Source organism: Martes martes, assembly GCF_963455335.1.
Source record: "Martes martes genome assembly, chromosome: 4".
In the NCBI taxonomy this organism is placed as follows: Eukaryota; Metazoa; Chordata; class Mammalia; order Carnivora; family Mustelidae; genus Martes; species Martes martes.
The window spans coordinates 16057687-16074178 of NC_137891.1; the positions used below are offsets into that span (position 1 = coordinate 16057687).

General features: G+C 32.8%; 1 protein-coding gene across 3 annotated transcripts in view; it reads left to right on the forward strand.

Moving 5' to 3' along the window:
* TMEM65 (transmembrane protein 65) overlaps positions 1–16492 on the forward strand; it is an 83107-nt gene that overhangs the window by 45765 nt on the left and 20850 nt on the right. For all 3 annotated transcript variants that reach the window (XM_080802643.1, XM_080802642.1, XM_080802644.1), the window contains 4 exons: positions 2719–2786; positions 7398–7452; positions 8245–8287; positions 10734–10839. In XM_080802643.1, coding sequence (XP_080658769.1) covers positions 2719–2786; positions 7398–7452; positions 8245–8287; positions 10734–10839 — 272 coding nt within the window. The remainder of the gene's footprint in view (positions 1–2718; positions 2787–7397; positions 7453–8244; positions 8288–10733; positions 10840–16492) is intronic.

Here is a 16492-nt window from a genome sequence, read left to right on the forward strand (position 1 = left end):
AAGCTTGGTTTATAACATATTACAATATTATGGAATTTCTAATATTGTTAATAGTATCTAACATTGTTAAACTGTTGTTACCATCTAGAAATAAAATTATACTTATGGTAAGGTTTTCTTAATTCCCAGAAAAAAGAATATATTTACTTTAGTTTGGATTTAAGTTGGGTAATTTCAGAACTAGAAAGTCTGAGCTAGGTAGAACTGTTCTCTGGTGGAGAAAATACAGCTTGCTGTTTGTGATGATGAGGAAAGTTAAGTTCATTTAAGACCACCATGAAGAAGAAGCTTATAATGGTGCTGGTGTACTTTCTTTACTCTGTTAAGATGGGAATAAATAGTCAAGGCTAACATGGGCATAATGTAAAACAGTTTGGGATCTTATTATAAAGACAACAAAAGAAGAGAATGTTTTAACAGTACAATGAATTCAAGTAGATTGTAGGCGAAAGCTAAATACTAGATGTGATTTGCTGTTAGAGAGTAGTATTTCCCAAAGGAGATTGAAGAAATCACAAATTAATAGGAGATCATTAGATACTTTTTTTTCAAACTTTTTTTTTAATTTTTAAAACTTAACTAGCCAGTTCTTTTTTCTCTCAGAGGCATAGTATAATTTATATTAGAAATAAATAACTTTTCCCAAATACCAAAACATTTTAGAATTCTTTAAGACTTTTCTTCCCCTGGTAGCTTTTCCTGATTCTCCTAGCCTAGGTTCATGCAAATTCATGTTCATAACAACGGATAGTAGTAGTATCAGTTTTTTGGTTCTATTGAAATTAACTGTTGATATGGTATGTTATCATACCTAAACTTCTTGAGGGTTGGTAACCAAGTCTTACATATGTTTATATCTAATGTCCGATGGAATGTCCAGTACATGTTTATTTAACAATTTGAAAATTGTATTTTTTCCTTTGTGTTGATAATAAATTTTTTACTTATAGGACATATTTATTTAGGTCTAAGCATAAACACATGATATATTTTATTCTTCAAAGTTGTTTATTATAAAAGTTTGAATGTCTAATCGTTAAGCAACTAGACTTGGGCAAAATCAAAGAACTCAGACTAGACTCTATTTTTTTTTTTAAGATTTTATTCATTTATTTATTTGACAGAGAGAGAGAAAACACAAGTAGACGGAGAGGCAGGCAGAGAGAGAAGGGGAAGCAGGCTCCCCACTGAGCAGAGAGCCTGATACGGGGCTTGATGCCAGGACCCCGAGACTAAGACCTGAGCCAAAGGCAGAGGCTTAACCCACTGAGGCCCCCAGGTGCCCCAAGACTAGACCTTTAATTGAAAAATCCCATTTCATTAATCTGCTATTTGATTTTTACCATCTTTAATAGCTTTTAAAATAATACCTTTTAAAAATAATCTTCTTTATAATTAAAGATGCTACTTGTTATCTTGAACATTCTTATTTGATAACGAGAAGAAATCTGGAATGACCTAGGATACATACACCCTTTTCCTATGATCTTGGTCTTCAGTGGTGGTTTTGAGTAGAGTGTTTTTTTGTTTTGTTTTGTTTACTGCTTATTAGCCTTTCCTGGGTTGGCGCAGAACTCACTAGAGTAATGTCAAACTTCAATAACTTCTGGATTATATTTTAATTAACACTTAGACTTAACTGCATTAAAAAGAAAAACATTCTAAAGTCACTGAACACACAACCAATTCACTTAAGGAACTACTTGCTGGATATGTTATAAAACTCACAAATTTGATGTTTATCTAAAAAAGTCATCAGTTGAATTGATGTTGGCTATATCTTGGCAATTTTATAGATGAATCAGAATAAAGTCTTTTAACTATCCCAGCTTTTAATCTGTTTCACAGTCTGCCTTCAATTCTCTTAATATGGAATTCTCTTCCTTTCCAGGTTAGTGGTCCTCAACTCAATTAACTAATGTTCATTAAGTGTCTGCAATGCACTATGCATTCTGCAATGTGCTGAAGATGCAAATATGAAAAAAGTGAGGCTGAATGTTTAAAAAATATATAGGTATTAGCTCTTCCTAGTTACACTTCTATTATGTCAGGTCATTCAGATTCTGTATTAGATAGATAAGATAAGGTGTGCCTTTGTTAGGAAGAGGCCAAATTACACTTTGATTTAAATCAAATAGTTTGTGAAAGCTTTCAGGGATACCAATATTGTGAGTGGGGGAAAGACTGCATATAGATGGCAAGTATAGATGAGATGATCACATCTTTCTCACATTTGTTCAAAAATTGTTTAGTGAGTAAAAGTGACCATTTAGCTTCCCTGAAATTTGATTCAGGATTTTTTTTTATTATTTCTAACATGGATATTAATTTTATGATATCAGTTTTTAGGTATAAGAAACAGATTGATATCAATAGCAATTAAACAGGTAAAACATGGTACTTTTAATATGTATTTACTTATTTGTTCTGCTGTTAACTGTAGTTCTTTGTATGTGTAGCTAGTAAGAAAACAACCCAGAAGTCTAACACAGTTATTTTTACATGTTACATGTTTTTTAATTTTGTTTTGTTTCCCTAGGGTAGCTTCTAGGAAGTAATTAAGCTTATAGCAGGAGTAGAATCTTTTGGCTATGGGGAATTAAAAGCAAATTTCAAAGGTTGTCAAATCTGTTTAGGAGACTTTAATCATATGGTGTGTGTTCTCATTTAAAGTTATAGAAATCCTAAAATATATTTTCTGTTTTTGATGTTTTTCAGTATTCATCCACAATGCGATACCTTTCATAGGGTTTGGCTTTTTGGATAATGCAATAATGATTGTTGCAGTAAGTTCTTTCTTTTACCCTTCTATTTTGAGTTAATAAAGCAATTAGTGTAGTCTAAATTTTCCTAATAATTTATATATCCTGGCTATAAGATTTTAATTAACATCATAATGAACAAGGCTACTTTTTACTATATTCCATGTTAATTAGACTGTCATTCAGTTTTAAGGCATTATATGTATTAATCATGAAGACTTTTGGCAAATCACTGACCATAATAAACACATAGTTATTAAGTCAATATTATTCTGTTCTAGTTTAAACATTCTTATTAAAGGAAAAAGTATATAAAATTTTCTGACGTTCTTTAATTTTATTGACAGTTCTCATCACATATATGTTATTTGGTTAGTTCCTTGTTTACTTTTCCCATGGAGAATTGTCTTAAAGGGTGTTTTGATGTAGTCTATTTGACCCAAAGGTATTTTAAATTTTAGTTGAGAATACTGAGTGTATCTCATTTTTGTCTTTGTTCCATTGTAGTGTTAAAAAAAAGTTCCCCTTTGCTGTGGTTATTTTAATGTAAGTGTGTTCCTTAAGAGTGTTTAGTCTCTGAGAAGGCTTCTTTACCTTTCCTACCATTGAGTGATACATTTTGTTGATGAATACCAATATTGGTCCAATTTCTAAAGTCAGGGATGAATCTGTGGATTAAAATGCAAGTCTTCTAAAACTGCCCAGTGCTCTATCCACTTCTTATCATTGACTCTAACTTGAAAAAAATGATGTAAATGGTAGCTGTTGTGCAGGAGACTGCTAAAAAAAAAATGATTTGGGGATCATTGAATGGGAGAAAAATACATATGAGAGCAAGGGGTTTTTCTGGTTTTCTTTAGTGTCTTGGAGGTCACATGTACTACAGGTGGATGTAAATAGAGCATTTGATTTCAAAACAGGAACTAAAAGTATAATTTACATTGTATAGATTATAAAATTTGCTTAAAGAATATCTAAAATTCTTAAAAGAATATCTGAAAAGAATTTTTATTTTTTTGCTGTTATATAGTCTCATCTTATATCCAGATTAACAGTGCTCAGCTATCCAGAAAGTCTGGCTCCTCACCTGTGTCATATAGTAGGATGGTATCTTGCTGCCTAAATATTCACAGCAGGTGCTCTAGCGTGCACACAGCTTGAATGTGGAAGCACCCATTGTGTAGTTCTTTAGCAAAGCAGCCTGGCAAAGAGCCTCTAAAATATAATTTCAGAATGCTACTTTTTGACTGATCATGACATTTTCCTAATATATATGTAAGAATTGGCCAATTTATGTATCTGCAAATATGAGAATATATCTGTGAATATTAAGCAACTTAGAACCACACTACTTTCAGTGAAATTACTAAAATTTGAATTGGTTAGATTATTTAAATAGTTATTAAATAATAAAGCATATCTAATTATAATGGAAACCCCATTATGATGAATTTATAAGCTGTAGGTAAGACTTGATGTGTTCTTAAATAGATTGGCTGAATTGAAGTTTCTCTGTGACAAATACTTCTTTCGGTTTTACACAATTCAGTATTTCAGTTTGTCTTAATTGACAGCTGGTATCCATACTACCTTCATATTCATTTGTTTTTTTCCATCTCAATGAGGCAGACCTTAGTCAAATACTAAAAAACTATCCTTGCTACAGGAAATATTGAGATGATATATTTTGCATAAAGAAGGGTGAATAGAGATTTTGAAGAGAGATCAGAATAGGGAAACTGGGTAACTTCATAGATCCTGCATTTCACAGTGTGTTATTATTTATTTGAAATAAATATCTAAAGTTACAGATAACCTGCATCTAAGTACAGCTACAAACAAAGTGAAACACACACATTCTAGAGTCAAATTATTGTAATGTTGTTTACTGTTTTGTTACTCAGGCCTGTGTCTTACAGTATAACTGAGAGTGAACTATTTTTCCAGGTCTGAGATGGTTGACTCCGAGTTAATAACACTTGTTCTTGAAGTTTACCTTGAAATCCAGTTGCAGGGACATAATAGCAGTTTTTACTTATATAATATTGAAATAAATGTTTATTTTACCTGAGTTTATCTTATGTTTATCTTACCTGAGTAAGAGCAGTTGTGTGGCAAAATTGTTATTCAGTGATAATTGCAAACTAGTTCAGGGACAGTGAAATTTCCCAAAGAGGTTTTATAATAAACAGAATGCTAAAACTAAAATACATAAGTAATATAACTCTAGAATCGATATGGAAAATAAGTAGTCATCATTGTCTTAAGAATGTTTTTTACCTTTTAATTATTTGAAAACACTGATATCCTCCTAACATTATGGGACAGCTATGACTGTTTTAAGATCGTAAATTAAGGAAATATTTGATTCTTCTTTTCTATCATGTCATTGACATTTGATGTTTTCCTCTTCCCTGTTGTACTCTCTTGGTTGCTATCCTAGTTGTAGTCATCAAAACAAATTCCTATTAACTTCCTGTAATAGACTGACCTTTATTGTTGGCTGCTGTTCATACTCAGCCTTTGGTTTCATAGTTTATTATATTTTTATATTACTAGGATTGCTTTTTATGACATTTTAGTGGGTTTTTTGGATTATGTTACTTAATATTTAATTAGAATAGGATTTATTAGAACTCTAGAGTAGTTCGGTTGTACTCAGGTGATGAACCAGATATAAATTTAAGATAACTAGTATTAGATGTACAAAATAAAACTTGATGTAACTGTGGGAAAAAGTAAAGACTGGTAGTTCGTTGTCCTCAAACTGTCTTTGATTTTATTTGAAGCTTTTATGTTATTAGAAGGTCCTTCAGGCTTCTTAAATTCAACTAAATGATTAAGCACCTAAATGCTTTTTAAGCACATATATTGCAAGCAGATTTTTGCTGGGGCACTCCTAGTGATAGTGATTCATTGCTGCTAAAGATGGTATATTTATTTTTTATATACTGTACACGTTAGGTGCCTTCATCTATATAAATGCTCCAGTTTTTTTGTGGGGTGTTTTGTGTGTGGATTTTTTTTTCCCCCATCTATATATAAAGATACACATCTTTATTCCTTACGCATGTTTAGTTCTTTTTTTCTTGGGGATGTGGGATGTGGTTCCTTCACAAACGTCCTTGTGATTTTAAATACCTGGGAGACTTTTATGCATCAGGCTGTTCTCTCTGTATCCAGCAAGAATTTTATTTTATTTTTTTTAAGATTTTATTTATTTATTTTGAGAGAGAGAGAGAGAGCACACACACAAGCAGGTAGAGCAGCAGGCAGAGGGAGAGGGAGAACTAGGCTCCCCACTGAACAGAGGGCACAATGTGGGACTCAATCCCAGGGCCCTGGAATCACGACTCTAGTTAAGGCAGCCGCTTAACTGACTGAGCCACCCAGGAGCCCCAAGAATTGTGTTTTAAAGAGATGGAACCAAAAGACCTAGGTGAGAGGAATATGAGGAAACTTAACTCATCTTCTCTTCAGTTTTATAAATAATTGAGTAATGCAATATTTCTACATACCAGATAGGACATTCCTTTTTTTTCCTCCGTAAGTATCATTGCAATTTTAAAACTTATTTAGAAATTTTCAAGCATCAGTATTCAGGAGGAAAATTAAGTCTACTTATGGCAACATTGGCCAAGCATTAGAGCTCAGTTAGCACAATAGATCATAGGATTTCTTCTTTATTCGTGTAGTAACCCATTAGAATAGTTAAATCTTCTTCATTTCAGTTCCTTCTCTTTATTTTTTTTAATTTATTTATTTATTTACTTGGCAGAGATCACAAGTAGGCAGAGAGGCAGGCAGAGAGAGTAGGGGGAAGCAGGCTCCCTGTTAAGCAGAGAGCCTGATGCGGGTCTCCATCCCAGGATTCTGGGATCATGACCTCAGCCAAAGGCAGAGGCTTTAACCCACTGAGCCACCCAGGTGCCCCTGGTTCCTTCTCTTTAAAATGGAAGTAAAAATACAAATCCCTCTTGTCTATAGGGGAATGGGATGGATGTGGAAAGTCTGAAACTCTCTCAGTAAATTCAGTACCTGTCTTTTACTGAGGCTCTATCTATTGTGCAAATTACTGTTGTTGCTCATAAATGTATCATATAGTCTCACTACTTAATGGTTAAAGTACTCAGTGTTACAAGATAATTTTTGAAGTCTGTGATCTCTTGGGTCCCTAGAAATTAGTTTAGTCTTTTTTTTTTTACTCTTTTAATAGCGTAAATAACAATAATATAGATGTATCATTAAAGAATTTAAAATTAGGTGAGTTGGTCTTTGTGTTCCAAGAGGTTTAAAGAATCTATCTTTGTTGTTGGAAAATACAAATTCTAGATTTTTAATAATGAGTTATATTGCTATTTTTATTATAATTGTAATTGTTGCTATTTAATTTTTTATAAAAGCCTGATTTTAATAAATCAAATGATATTGATGTTGTTTTTGCATGAATGTATATATTTAATAGTTAAATGCATTACTGCATTATATGAATATTTTGGCATATTTTATGTATATAATTTTGCTGCAGTAACCTGTTGGCTTAAGCAGTTTATCTGTTTTCATTAAGACTCTTTTATTTTTTATAGTCACTTGAGCATTAATTTTTAAATTAATTTCTTTGTAATCATTTTTCAGGGAACCCATATTGAGATGTCTATTGGAATTATTTTGGGAATTTCAACTATGGCAGGTATTTAATAAGTCATATTATTATTCCATTGTCCATATATTTATAAAATATTTTAGCAGGTTGGACTTAGAATGATTTATTTAAATAAGTCTACTCATTGAAATGTCTATTTGTCTACTTAATCCTGTTCTTCAGATTCTTAATGTTGTATATGTAGCACTTTTTTCCTGAGAAATTTTAGGTACTTTATGTTAATGAGTAACAATGCTGTACTGATTATATTAAAATAAATTTTTCCCTTAATTCAGTGTTACTCCAAAACCTTTGTGCTCTTGTTTCTATTCATTTATTTTCAAGTTGTATAGGAAAATCAAAGAAGGAAATATAAGATTGAAAAACTAATTTGGTTCTGTTACCTGCTTTCCCCTAGTTACCACTCTGTTTTTCATGTGGTGAAACTTCATTTCTTCTCTGTGATTTTCTCAAATTTCAGAGCTATGCATAAAGGTTTACTTTAACTTCCAAATATCCAAATTCCCTTAAATATAATGAAAGATACACAAAATGCTGTATAGGTATTGAAACCAAAGTGGTTTCCAAATGGCTGCTACAACAGAAAAAACCTACTACTTGTTGGAAGGAGAACACTATATCCAAGAGACTTGTGTTCTATTTTGAAATCTTGAAATTCAGAGCTATGCAATGAGTAACTTTGGATATATAGCTGTTGTAGTTTCAGAAACTTGTGATTACTTTTCCAGATGCATGCTTTATTGATGATATAGTAATGTATTGTAATAATTTTTCTGACTTCCATGTAACAATTCACTCACCCACTTCTTACTTTTTTAGCTGCTGCTTTAGGAAATCTTGTGTCAGATTTAGCTGGACTTGGGTAAGTCCATTCATTTATTCATTTGTGCATGTGTATTCTGACCTTGCTCTCTTTCTCTTCCCCATTTTTTAATTGAGACAGATAAAAAATATAGGACATTTTTTGTGTGTGTTTTCAAACTAAAGTTTTAAATTTAACATTTCTAAATCAGTAGTACAAAATCTTTGGTGTGCATCAAATACAAATGCCTGGGTTATGCCTTGGAACTTGTGTCTCTGGGTTTAGGGACCTGGAATTTGTGTTTAAAATCTTCTCAAGAGATTATTACATGCTAAAAGTGTTTCTGAAATGACTGTAGTGTAAGCATTACTGAAGTATTCATATGTATTTTTGGTAGACATTTCCAAAGTGAGACAGAATTAAAACCAAATAAATAAATTTAAGTTAAAATTAATAAAATAAATTAAAATTAAAAAAATTAAAACCAAGAACCCCATCATTATTTCACCCCACTCTTCTCCATTAAGCTCAAAGATAAGAGATATGAGGATACTGACTGGGCATGTTTTCTGGAGAGAGGAGCTTTCAGAAGGAATAATGCCAGAGCATACATGGGTTTGGCCAGTTTTTGCTCTCTTTATTCTATGTGGCTGGAATGATGAAATAAAGGGAGAATGTCTACTTAGAAAAGGCCAGCTTTCTCTCTGTATCATTTTACATTCTCTCTTCCAAGCAACACATGGCCTAGGCTGCCTCCTGAGCTTGAGGAAGCCTGGGTAGTATAAGTTAGACCAGGTTGGCACTAATTATAGTAATAAACATACTCTCTTTTGCTCAGTCTTTGGCTCTGTTTTTTTCCTTCCATGGTTCATGAGAGTGGTAAGTTTTGAGATTTGGATTTGGGCCTACCAGAAGTTTACTTAGCCTTATAATCTAGGAAAAGGTGGTTTCATAAGTGATCTGACCCTGTGTATTAGACTTCTGTACCGGAGTTTGGGGCCAAAGCTACTGTTAAAACACAGAGTTTCTTGTTTTTGGACCAGGGCATAAATTTTATATTTCTCAGATTCCTGACATAAATCTATAATGATATCATCCCTTACACATTCTGTTTCCCCATTTTCAACATTAAGGTTAATGTAATGTCACAGCTACTGTGATAGCTTTTTATATATAATAGAACTAAGTGGTCTGATAGATTTTAAGGCCATTTAATTTTAGATTGCATCAATTAGTTATTTTCCATTAGAATAAGATTTTGTTGGGAGTCTTTATATTTAAAAACTATTTCTCCTCTGCCTTTAAAAAATATCATTAAATAACAGATACATTTTCTTGACTCTTAGGTATGCAGTTTTTTTTAGAAGTTAACATATCTGATATTGGGATCCACGTTTTTTTCTTTCTTACAGTTGACAACGTGAGTTTATATCCAATAACTGATGGGAAATAAATACTTGAGATTGCCCTGAAAATTCCAGTCTGTTTTTCTTAGTATATCAATCTAATATCATGGTTGATTTTTTTTAAGATTTTATTTATTTACGTGTGAGAGAGAGAGTGGGTGAGAGAGAGCACGAGCAGGAAAAGGGGCAGAGGGAAAGGGAGAAGGAGACTCCCCAACGAGCAGGGAGCCCTATGTGAGACTCGATCCTAGAACCCTGGGATTATGACTCAAGCCAAAGGCAGATGCTTAACCACCTGAGCCACCCAGGCGCCCCCATCTAGTAGCATATGTTAACGTGCTTTGCTTTAAAATTTGGAGTAAATGCATGACTATGATTTTATTGCAAGTTTTTTTTTTATTATACCTTGAAATGATCTTTTAAAATAAGAGAGAGGGGTGCCTGGGGGGCTCAGTCAGTTAAGGATCTTTTTTTAAAGATTTTATTTATTTATCTGACACAGAGAGAGAGTGCCCTCACAATCAGGGAGAGCCACAGAGGTAAAGAGAGAAGCAGGCTCTCTGCTGAGCAGGGAGCCCGATGCAGGGCTTAGACCCAGGACCCTGGGATCATGACCTGAGCCTAAGGCAGACACTTAACCAGCTGAGCCACTCAGGTGCCCCAAGCATCTGAATCTTGATTTCAGCTCAGGTCATGATATCTGGGTCATGAGATTGAGACTTGTGTCAGGCTGTGCATTGGGTGTGAAGCCTGCTTGAGATTCTGTCTTCCTCTCCCTTGGTCCCTCTCCCACCCTCCCAACCCCCTTGCTTGCTCTCTCTCAAAAAAATAAATAAATAAAACAAAATAAAATAAGAGAGAGTATTTGCTCTAAGCCAATTAGTTTATCTATGTATGAAAATATTAATATTAAAATATTTTAAACTGTATGTTTATGCACAATAAAAATGCAAATTGTAAATAAGCATTTATACCATTTCTAGAGTGCCAGTTACAGGTGTAAAATTATCTTGTTCCTTTTTGTAGCAATTTGTTTATTATCTGAGGATGTTTGTGTGTCTCTTTAAAAACTTATATTCTGTCCTTGTGTTTTTTTAAAGACTTGCAGGCTACGTTGAAGCTTTGGCTTCCAGATTAGGCCTATCAATTCCTGATCTTACACCAAAGCAAGTGGACATGTGGCAAACACGTGTTAGTACACATTTTGTAAGTACTGTATATGGTTTATGACAATGCATTCAGGTAGTCAGAATAAGATACTGTATAATTCAGTCCTTTTGAGAAATTTGAGACTAAATTGATTTGAGTGGAGTTTTTAGAAAAATTGTCTAAGCTTTGGCAGTTTTCAGAAGAACAATAATTTTTTATTGTCTATTTTTTGTAGGTATGCTTGATTTTTAGAATATTCTTTATATGATTCAGTTAATGTTAAGGAATATCTGTCATATAGTAGAGACTGAAGGACATAAAATGAATATAAATTACAGTTATTTTCAAGAATTGTTTAGGTGAAGAACCAGACATATAAACAAACTATAATTTAGTGTGACATAGGCAGTTATAGAATTATGCACTAGATATAGCAATAGCACAAGTAAGAGAATTAATACTTTGTGGGGAGAAATCTCTTTTGGTGGGAAGATTTCTTGGTGAAAATTGGATCTAAGCTGATTTTTGTGTTATTGATGAGATGTTTACTAGGTGAACAAGAAAATTCTGAATACATTGACTAGGAGGTAGAAAGACATGATAAAAATGGGGTATGTTCAGAGAAATACAAGAAATTAAGGTATTGCTGGACTATAAAATGTAGTAGTTGAAGAGTGAAGCAGCAGTAGGAAATAACACTGGAGAAGTAAGAATGGATCAGACAGGAAAGACATTGTATAAGCTCTACTAAGGAGCTTGAACCTCATACCTAGGTGATGGCATTCTAGCAAAGACTTTTAAATAGGAAGGAAACTAGATGGATCACAATGCCACCAATTAAGTCAAGAAGAAAAAGAGGAAGGACAAGTTAATAAGGGAAGGTTATGAGTTCTGTTTTCAATTCGATAAAGTTGAATTTGAGATGCTTATAGGACATTCAAATGGTAATACCTGGTAGGCATTTGGATTAAAAGTGAAGAGTTAGAGAGGTCTGAATTAGAGATGATGAGTATTATTAATCATTCAACAAAATTCATTGTTTACCTGCTATATGCACAGTACATATGTAGGAGTTTTGAATATATTGGTTAACAAAACAAGATCTTTTTTTCTGGTGGGTCTGACAATCTAGCAGTGGAGAGAAGATAATAAAAATATCTGATAAATAAAATGCTTAATGTACTAGAAGTTCACAAATTTTAAAGGAATTAAAGAAAAAAAGAGTAGGGTAAAAGAGGTTGGGAGTGCTGCAATGGAGACAGCTTGCAGGATTAAATAGGAGGGTCTGCAGGCCTCACTGCAAAGGTGATAGTTAAAACCACGGGAGAAAATGAGATTATACAGGACGGTGCTTCTCAAAGTGTAATGTCAGCAGGGCCAACACTACCTGGAAACTTGTTAGAAATGCAAATCTCGGGCTCCACGTTAGACTTAACTATTTCTTTGTAAAAATCATACAAAAGTGTCCATATACTGCAATTTGTAGATAAATTGAAGTGAGATTAGCTGGCTAATACCTGCCAGAGTTGTTGAGGAATCAGGATATTCTAACATGCTAGCAATTTGGCTTAACATTTTAGCATTACAGTTAGGATCAAGAGAAGATTATTTTCCTAGGCTTTCTTCTCACATAGTTGATAATTCTGTTTTCTTTCTGTATTATAAGCAGTTCCATTCCCCTCTCCTATTATATGGTACTTCAATTACTAAGCTAGTGTGTGTGTATATATGTTTGTATTTTGATAAATCTTCCACCAGCATATGAAGTGATTTTATTTCTTAGTCGTTGACTCTGCTGCTTTTATGTTAGGATGAAATCTTCTCTGTAACGTAAAAATCAATTAGCAAATAGCCTGAAGTAATTTAAGTTAGTGATCAGTAGTCTATTCATGACATAAGCTAACTTTGAAATTGACCCGTAATGGAACATATGCAAATACACAGGCAGCTTCCTATTGACATAGGTTGTATTTTAAAAGCTCATTTATAATTTGGCTATTTGAAACTCAGAAAATATTTTCTTGCAGAACCATATTATAAATGTACTTAAGTTCTTAGGTTAGCCCCAAAGTAGTTAGTTATAAGGCCTAGGCTATCATAAGACTGGATAATAATATATAAGTAACTGATTTTTCAGTGGAAAGATGTTTCAGGTTCTGAATCAGGGTATCCCACTTCTTTCCCCCCTTTCTGCCCTATTGACTTTATGACCCGTTGGGATAATTGGGTTGAAACTCGTTAACTGGCAATCCTAAAGTAAGTAGGGAGGTAGAGAAGAAAGCCTTGGTTTCCCTGGACAGTCGTAACAATGGGTGAGAAGTAGAAGAATGGGTGAGAAGTAGAAGCGGCAGCGGACATTTCATGTATGTAGGAAAGTCAGGAATCTAAAATAAAATAGTCTCTCTCTGTATATATAAATAAATATAAATGAATACAGACTTAAAGGTCAAGATAAGGATCTAGGATAAACTTTTTCATCTGGAATGAAGAAAACTACTGTTTATTAAAACTCTGTAGGAGTGATACTTTTCAAAGTTTGACATGATGAAAATGACAAATCTGACTGTTAATATAAAGCATGGACATACTGCCACCACCCTCGCTACCACCACAACCAAAACCCAAAAATAACAGAGTTGAAAATTTTTATGCAAGCTGTTGTTGAAACACTAATGTCTAATCTTGAAATTTATTAGAAAACCTGTAGGGTCTGATAGATAAATGGACAATGTATAGGAAAAAATATTTTATTCAAGACCATTGATCATGTAGCCATCATAGCACGAGTAATACTTGATAGAACTTGTTTTGTTTATTTGCTTTTCTCTTTATAACTAACTGGAAGTTCCTGGAAGAGAGAGATAGACTGCATCTAATTAGTCTTTGTTTCAGTGTACTTAGCACAGAGTTTGGCACACAGTAAATTTTCAATAAATGTTTATTATGAAGAAATAAAACTTAATTGAAAATATTTAACCTAGATGGTCACCCTGGAAATGCAAATTTAAAAAATTATTTACAAAAATAAAAATTTTAAAAGTGTTCATAGCATAGGTATGATTGTATAAAAATTGGTGTGTATATATCATATATGTGTACATATACATATACACATACATATACATATACGTTGACCCTTGAACAACTGGAGGTTAGGAGCATCGTCCCCTTCATGAGTTGAAAATCCACATATAATTTTTGACTTCCCAAACACTTAACTACTAATAGCTTATTGTTAACTGGAAGCTTTACCAATAATGTATGTAGTCAATTAACATATTTTATGTTATACAGATTATATACAGTATTCTTACAATAAAATAAGCTAGAGAAAAGAAAATGTTGCTAAAAAATCATGAGGAAAAGAAAATACATTTATAGTACTGCACTGTAAAAACCCACATATAAGTGGACCCACACAGTTCAAACCTGTGTTGATCAAGGGTCAACTGTATTTCAGTTGGTATATATGTTTTTGCAGTCTTTTTTGTCTAGAATAGATATAGATAGCATTCATTACCCTATGAATATGCACAGATATTCATATTATTTGATTTTTAAATCATTGGGAAAAACTACACACAGAAATGTTTATTACAATATCACTTATACTGGTGAAAAAGCAGTGACTTTCAATGGTGTAAGGAGAGCTTTAAACTACTATAGGCCATCAATTCAGTGGAATTTAGAAGTTTTCTATTAAGTTTATGAAACAGTTTGAAAAAAAGAGCTTATTATAACGTGTGGCTGTGGGGGGTGAGTTGAGGCAGAAAACAAAGCTATGTTTACATAATGATTAGACCTACATATAATTACGTATACATGGGGATAAATATTGAAAAGGAATATATACAAAAAGGAGCAAATCCAAATATATTAAGAGTATTTGGTGAGGTTTTTTCCCCCTGTCTTCAGAAGTGAAAATATATGTACAATTTCTAAAAGGTATTTTTCTACTTGAATATTTCTTTGGAGCTATTTCTTGGCAATTTGAAAAAAAAAACTTTTCCTAGTTGCATTGAACTTTAAATTTTACTTGTTCTAGAACCTTTTCGTAGCTTATTTTTAAATTTTTTTTACTGTAGATTTAATTTTAATTTTTATTTATTTTTTTAAATTTTTTTTTCACCATAGGATATATCCTCCCCAATGTCCACTTAAAGTGTAGCTGACGTACAATATTACATTAGTTTCAGGAGTACAACATAGTGATTCAACAATTATATATATGACAAAATATCACATTAAGTGTAGTCACCATCCTTCACTATACAAAGTTAGTGTACAACATTTTTTACTATATTTCCTGTGCTGTAATTTTCTTTCTCATGACTTACTTATTTTATAATTGGAAACTTGTACTCTTATTGCCTTCACCTGTATCACCCATCCTCTCCATCTCCTCCTCTTTGGCATCCACCACTTTGTTTTCTGTATCTGTGAGTCTATATCTATTTTTTGTTTGTTTTGTTTTTTAGATTCCACATATAAATGAAATCATATGCTGTTTGTCTTTTTCTGTCTGACTTATTTTGTTTGGCATAATACCCTCTAGGTCCATCTACATTGTCACAGATGGCAAGATTTCATTCTCTTTTATGACTAATACTCCATTGTCTGTGTGTATGTGTGTGCACATACACATGTGTATATACACATGCAAGTATACAAATGTATATATGTAGTATACATACATATACACATATATACAAATATGTATACATGCATATACCTATACCTGCACACATGTATATGCGTGTGTGTGTGCATGTACACATATACTACATCTTCTTTATTCATCTATTTATGGACCCTTAGGTTGCTTCCATATCTTGGCCATTGTAAATAATACTACACTAAATATAGGGTTATTTATATATCTTTTCAAATTAGTGTTTTTATTTTCTTTGGGTAAATGCTCAAAAGTGGAATTAGTGGGTCATATGGTATTTTTATTTTTAATTTTTTAGGAACCTTCATTCTGTTTTTGATAGTGACTGCACCAATTTACATTCTGACCAGCAGTGCACAAGGATTCCCTTTTTTCCATATCCTCACCAACATTTGTTATTTCTTGTCTTTTTTTTTTTTAAATTTCAGTCTAGTTAACATACAGTGTTAGATTAGTTTCAGGTGTATAATACAGTGATGGAACAATTCTGTATATTACTCAGTGCTCATCAAGATAAGTGTACTCTTAATCCCCTTCACCTGTTCTACTCACCTCCTGTCTGATGACCATCTGTTTGTTCTCTATAGTTAAATGTCTGTTTTCGGTTTGTTTTTCTTTTTTTTGCCCCCTTTGTTTTTTCTTAAATTCCACATATGATTGAAATCATATGGTATTTGCCTTTCTCTGACTTATTTCAGTTAGCATGATGTCTTCTAGATCCATCATGTTATTGCATTCTTTTTTATGGCTGAATACTATCCGTGTGTGTGTGTGTGTGTGTGTGTGTGTGTACACGTTTTTATCCATTCATCCATCAGTGGACATGGGCTGTTTCCATATTTTGGCTGTTGTACATAATACTGCAATAAACATAGGGAGGCATATATCCTTTTGAATTAGTGTTTTTGTATTCTTTGGGTGAATACCTAGTAATGTGATTACTGGATCATATGATAGTTCTATTTTTAATTTTTTGAGGAGCCTCTGTTCTGTTTTCCATAGTGGCTGCACCAGTTTGTATTCCCACCAACAGTGCAT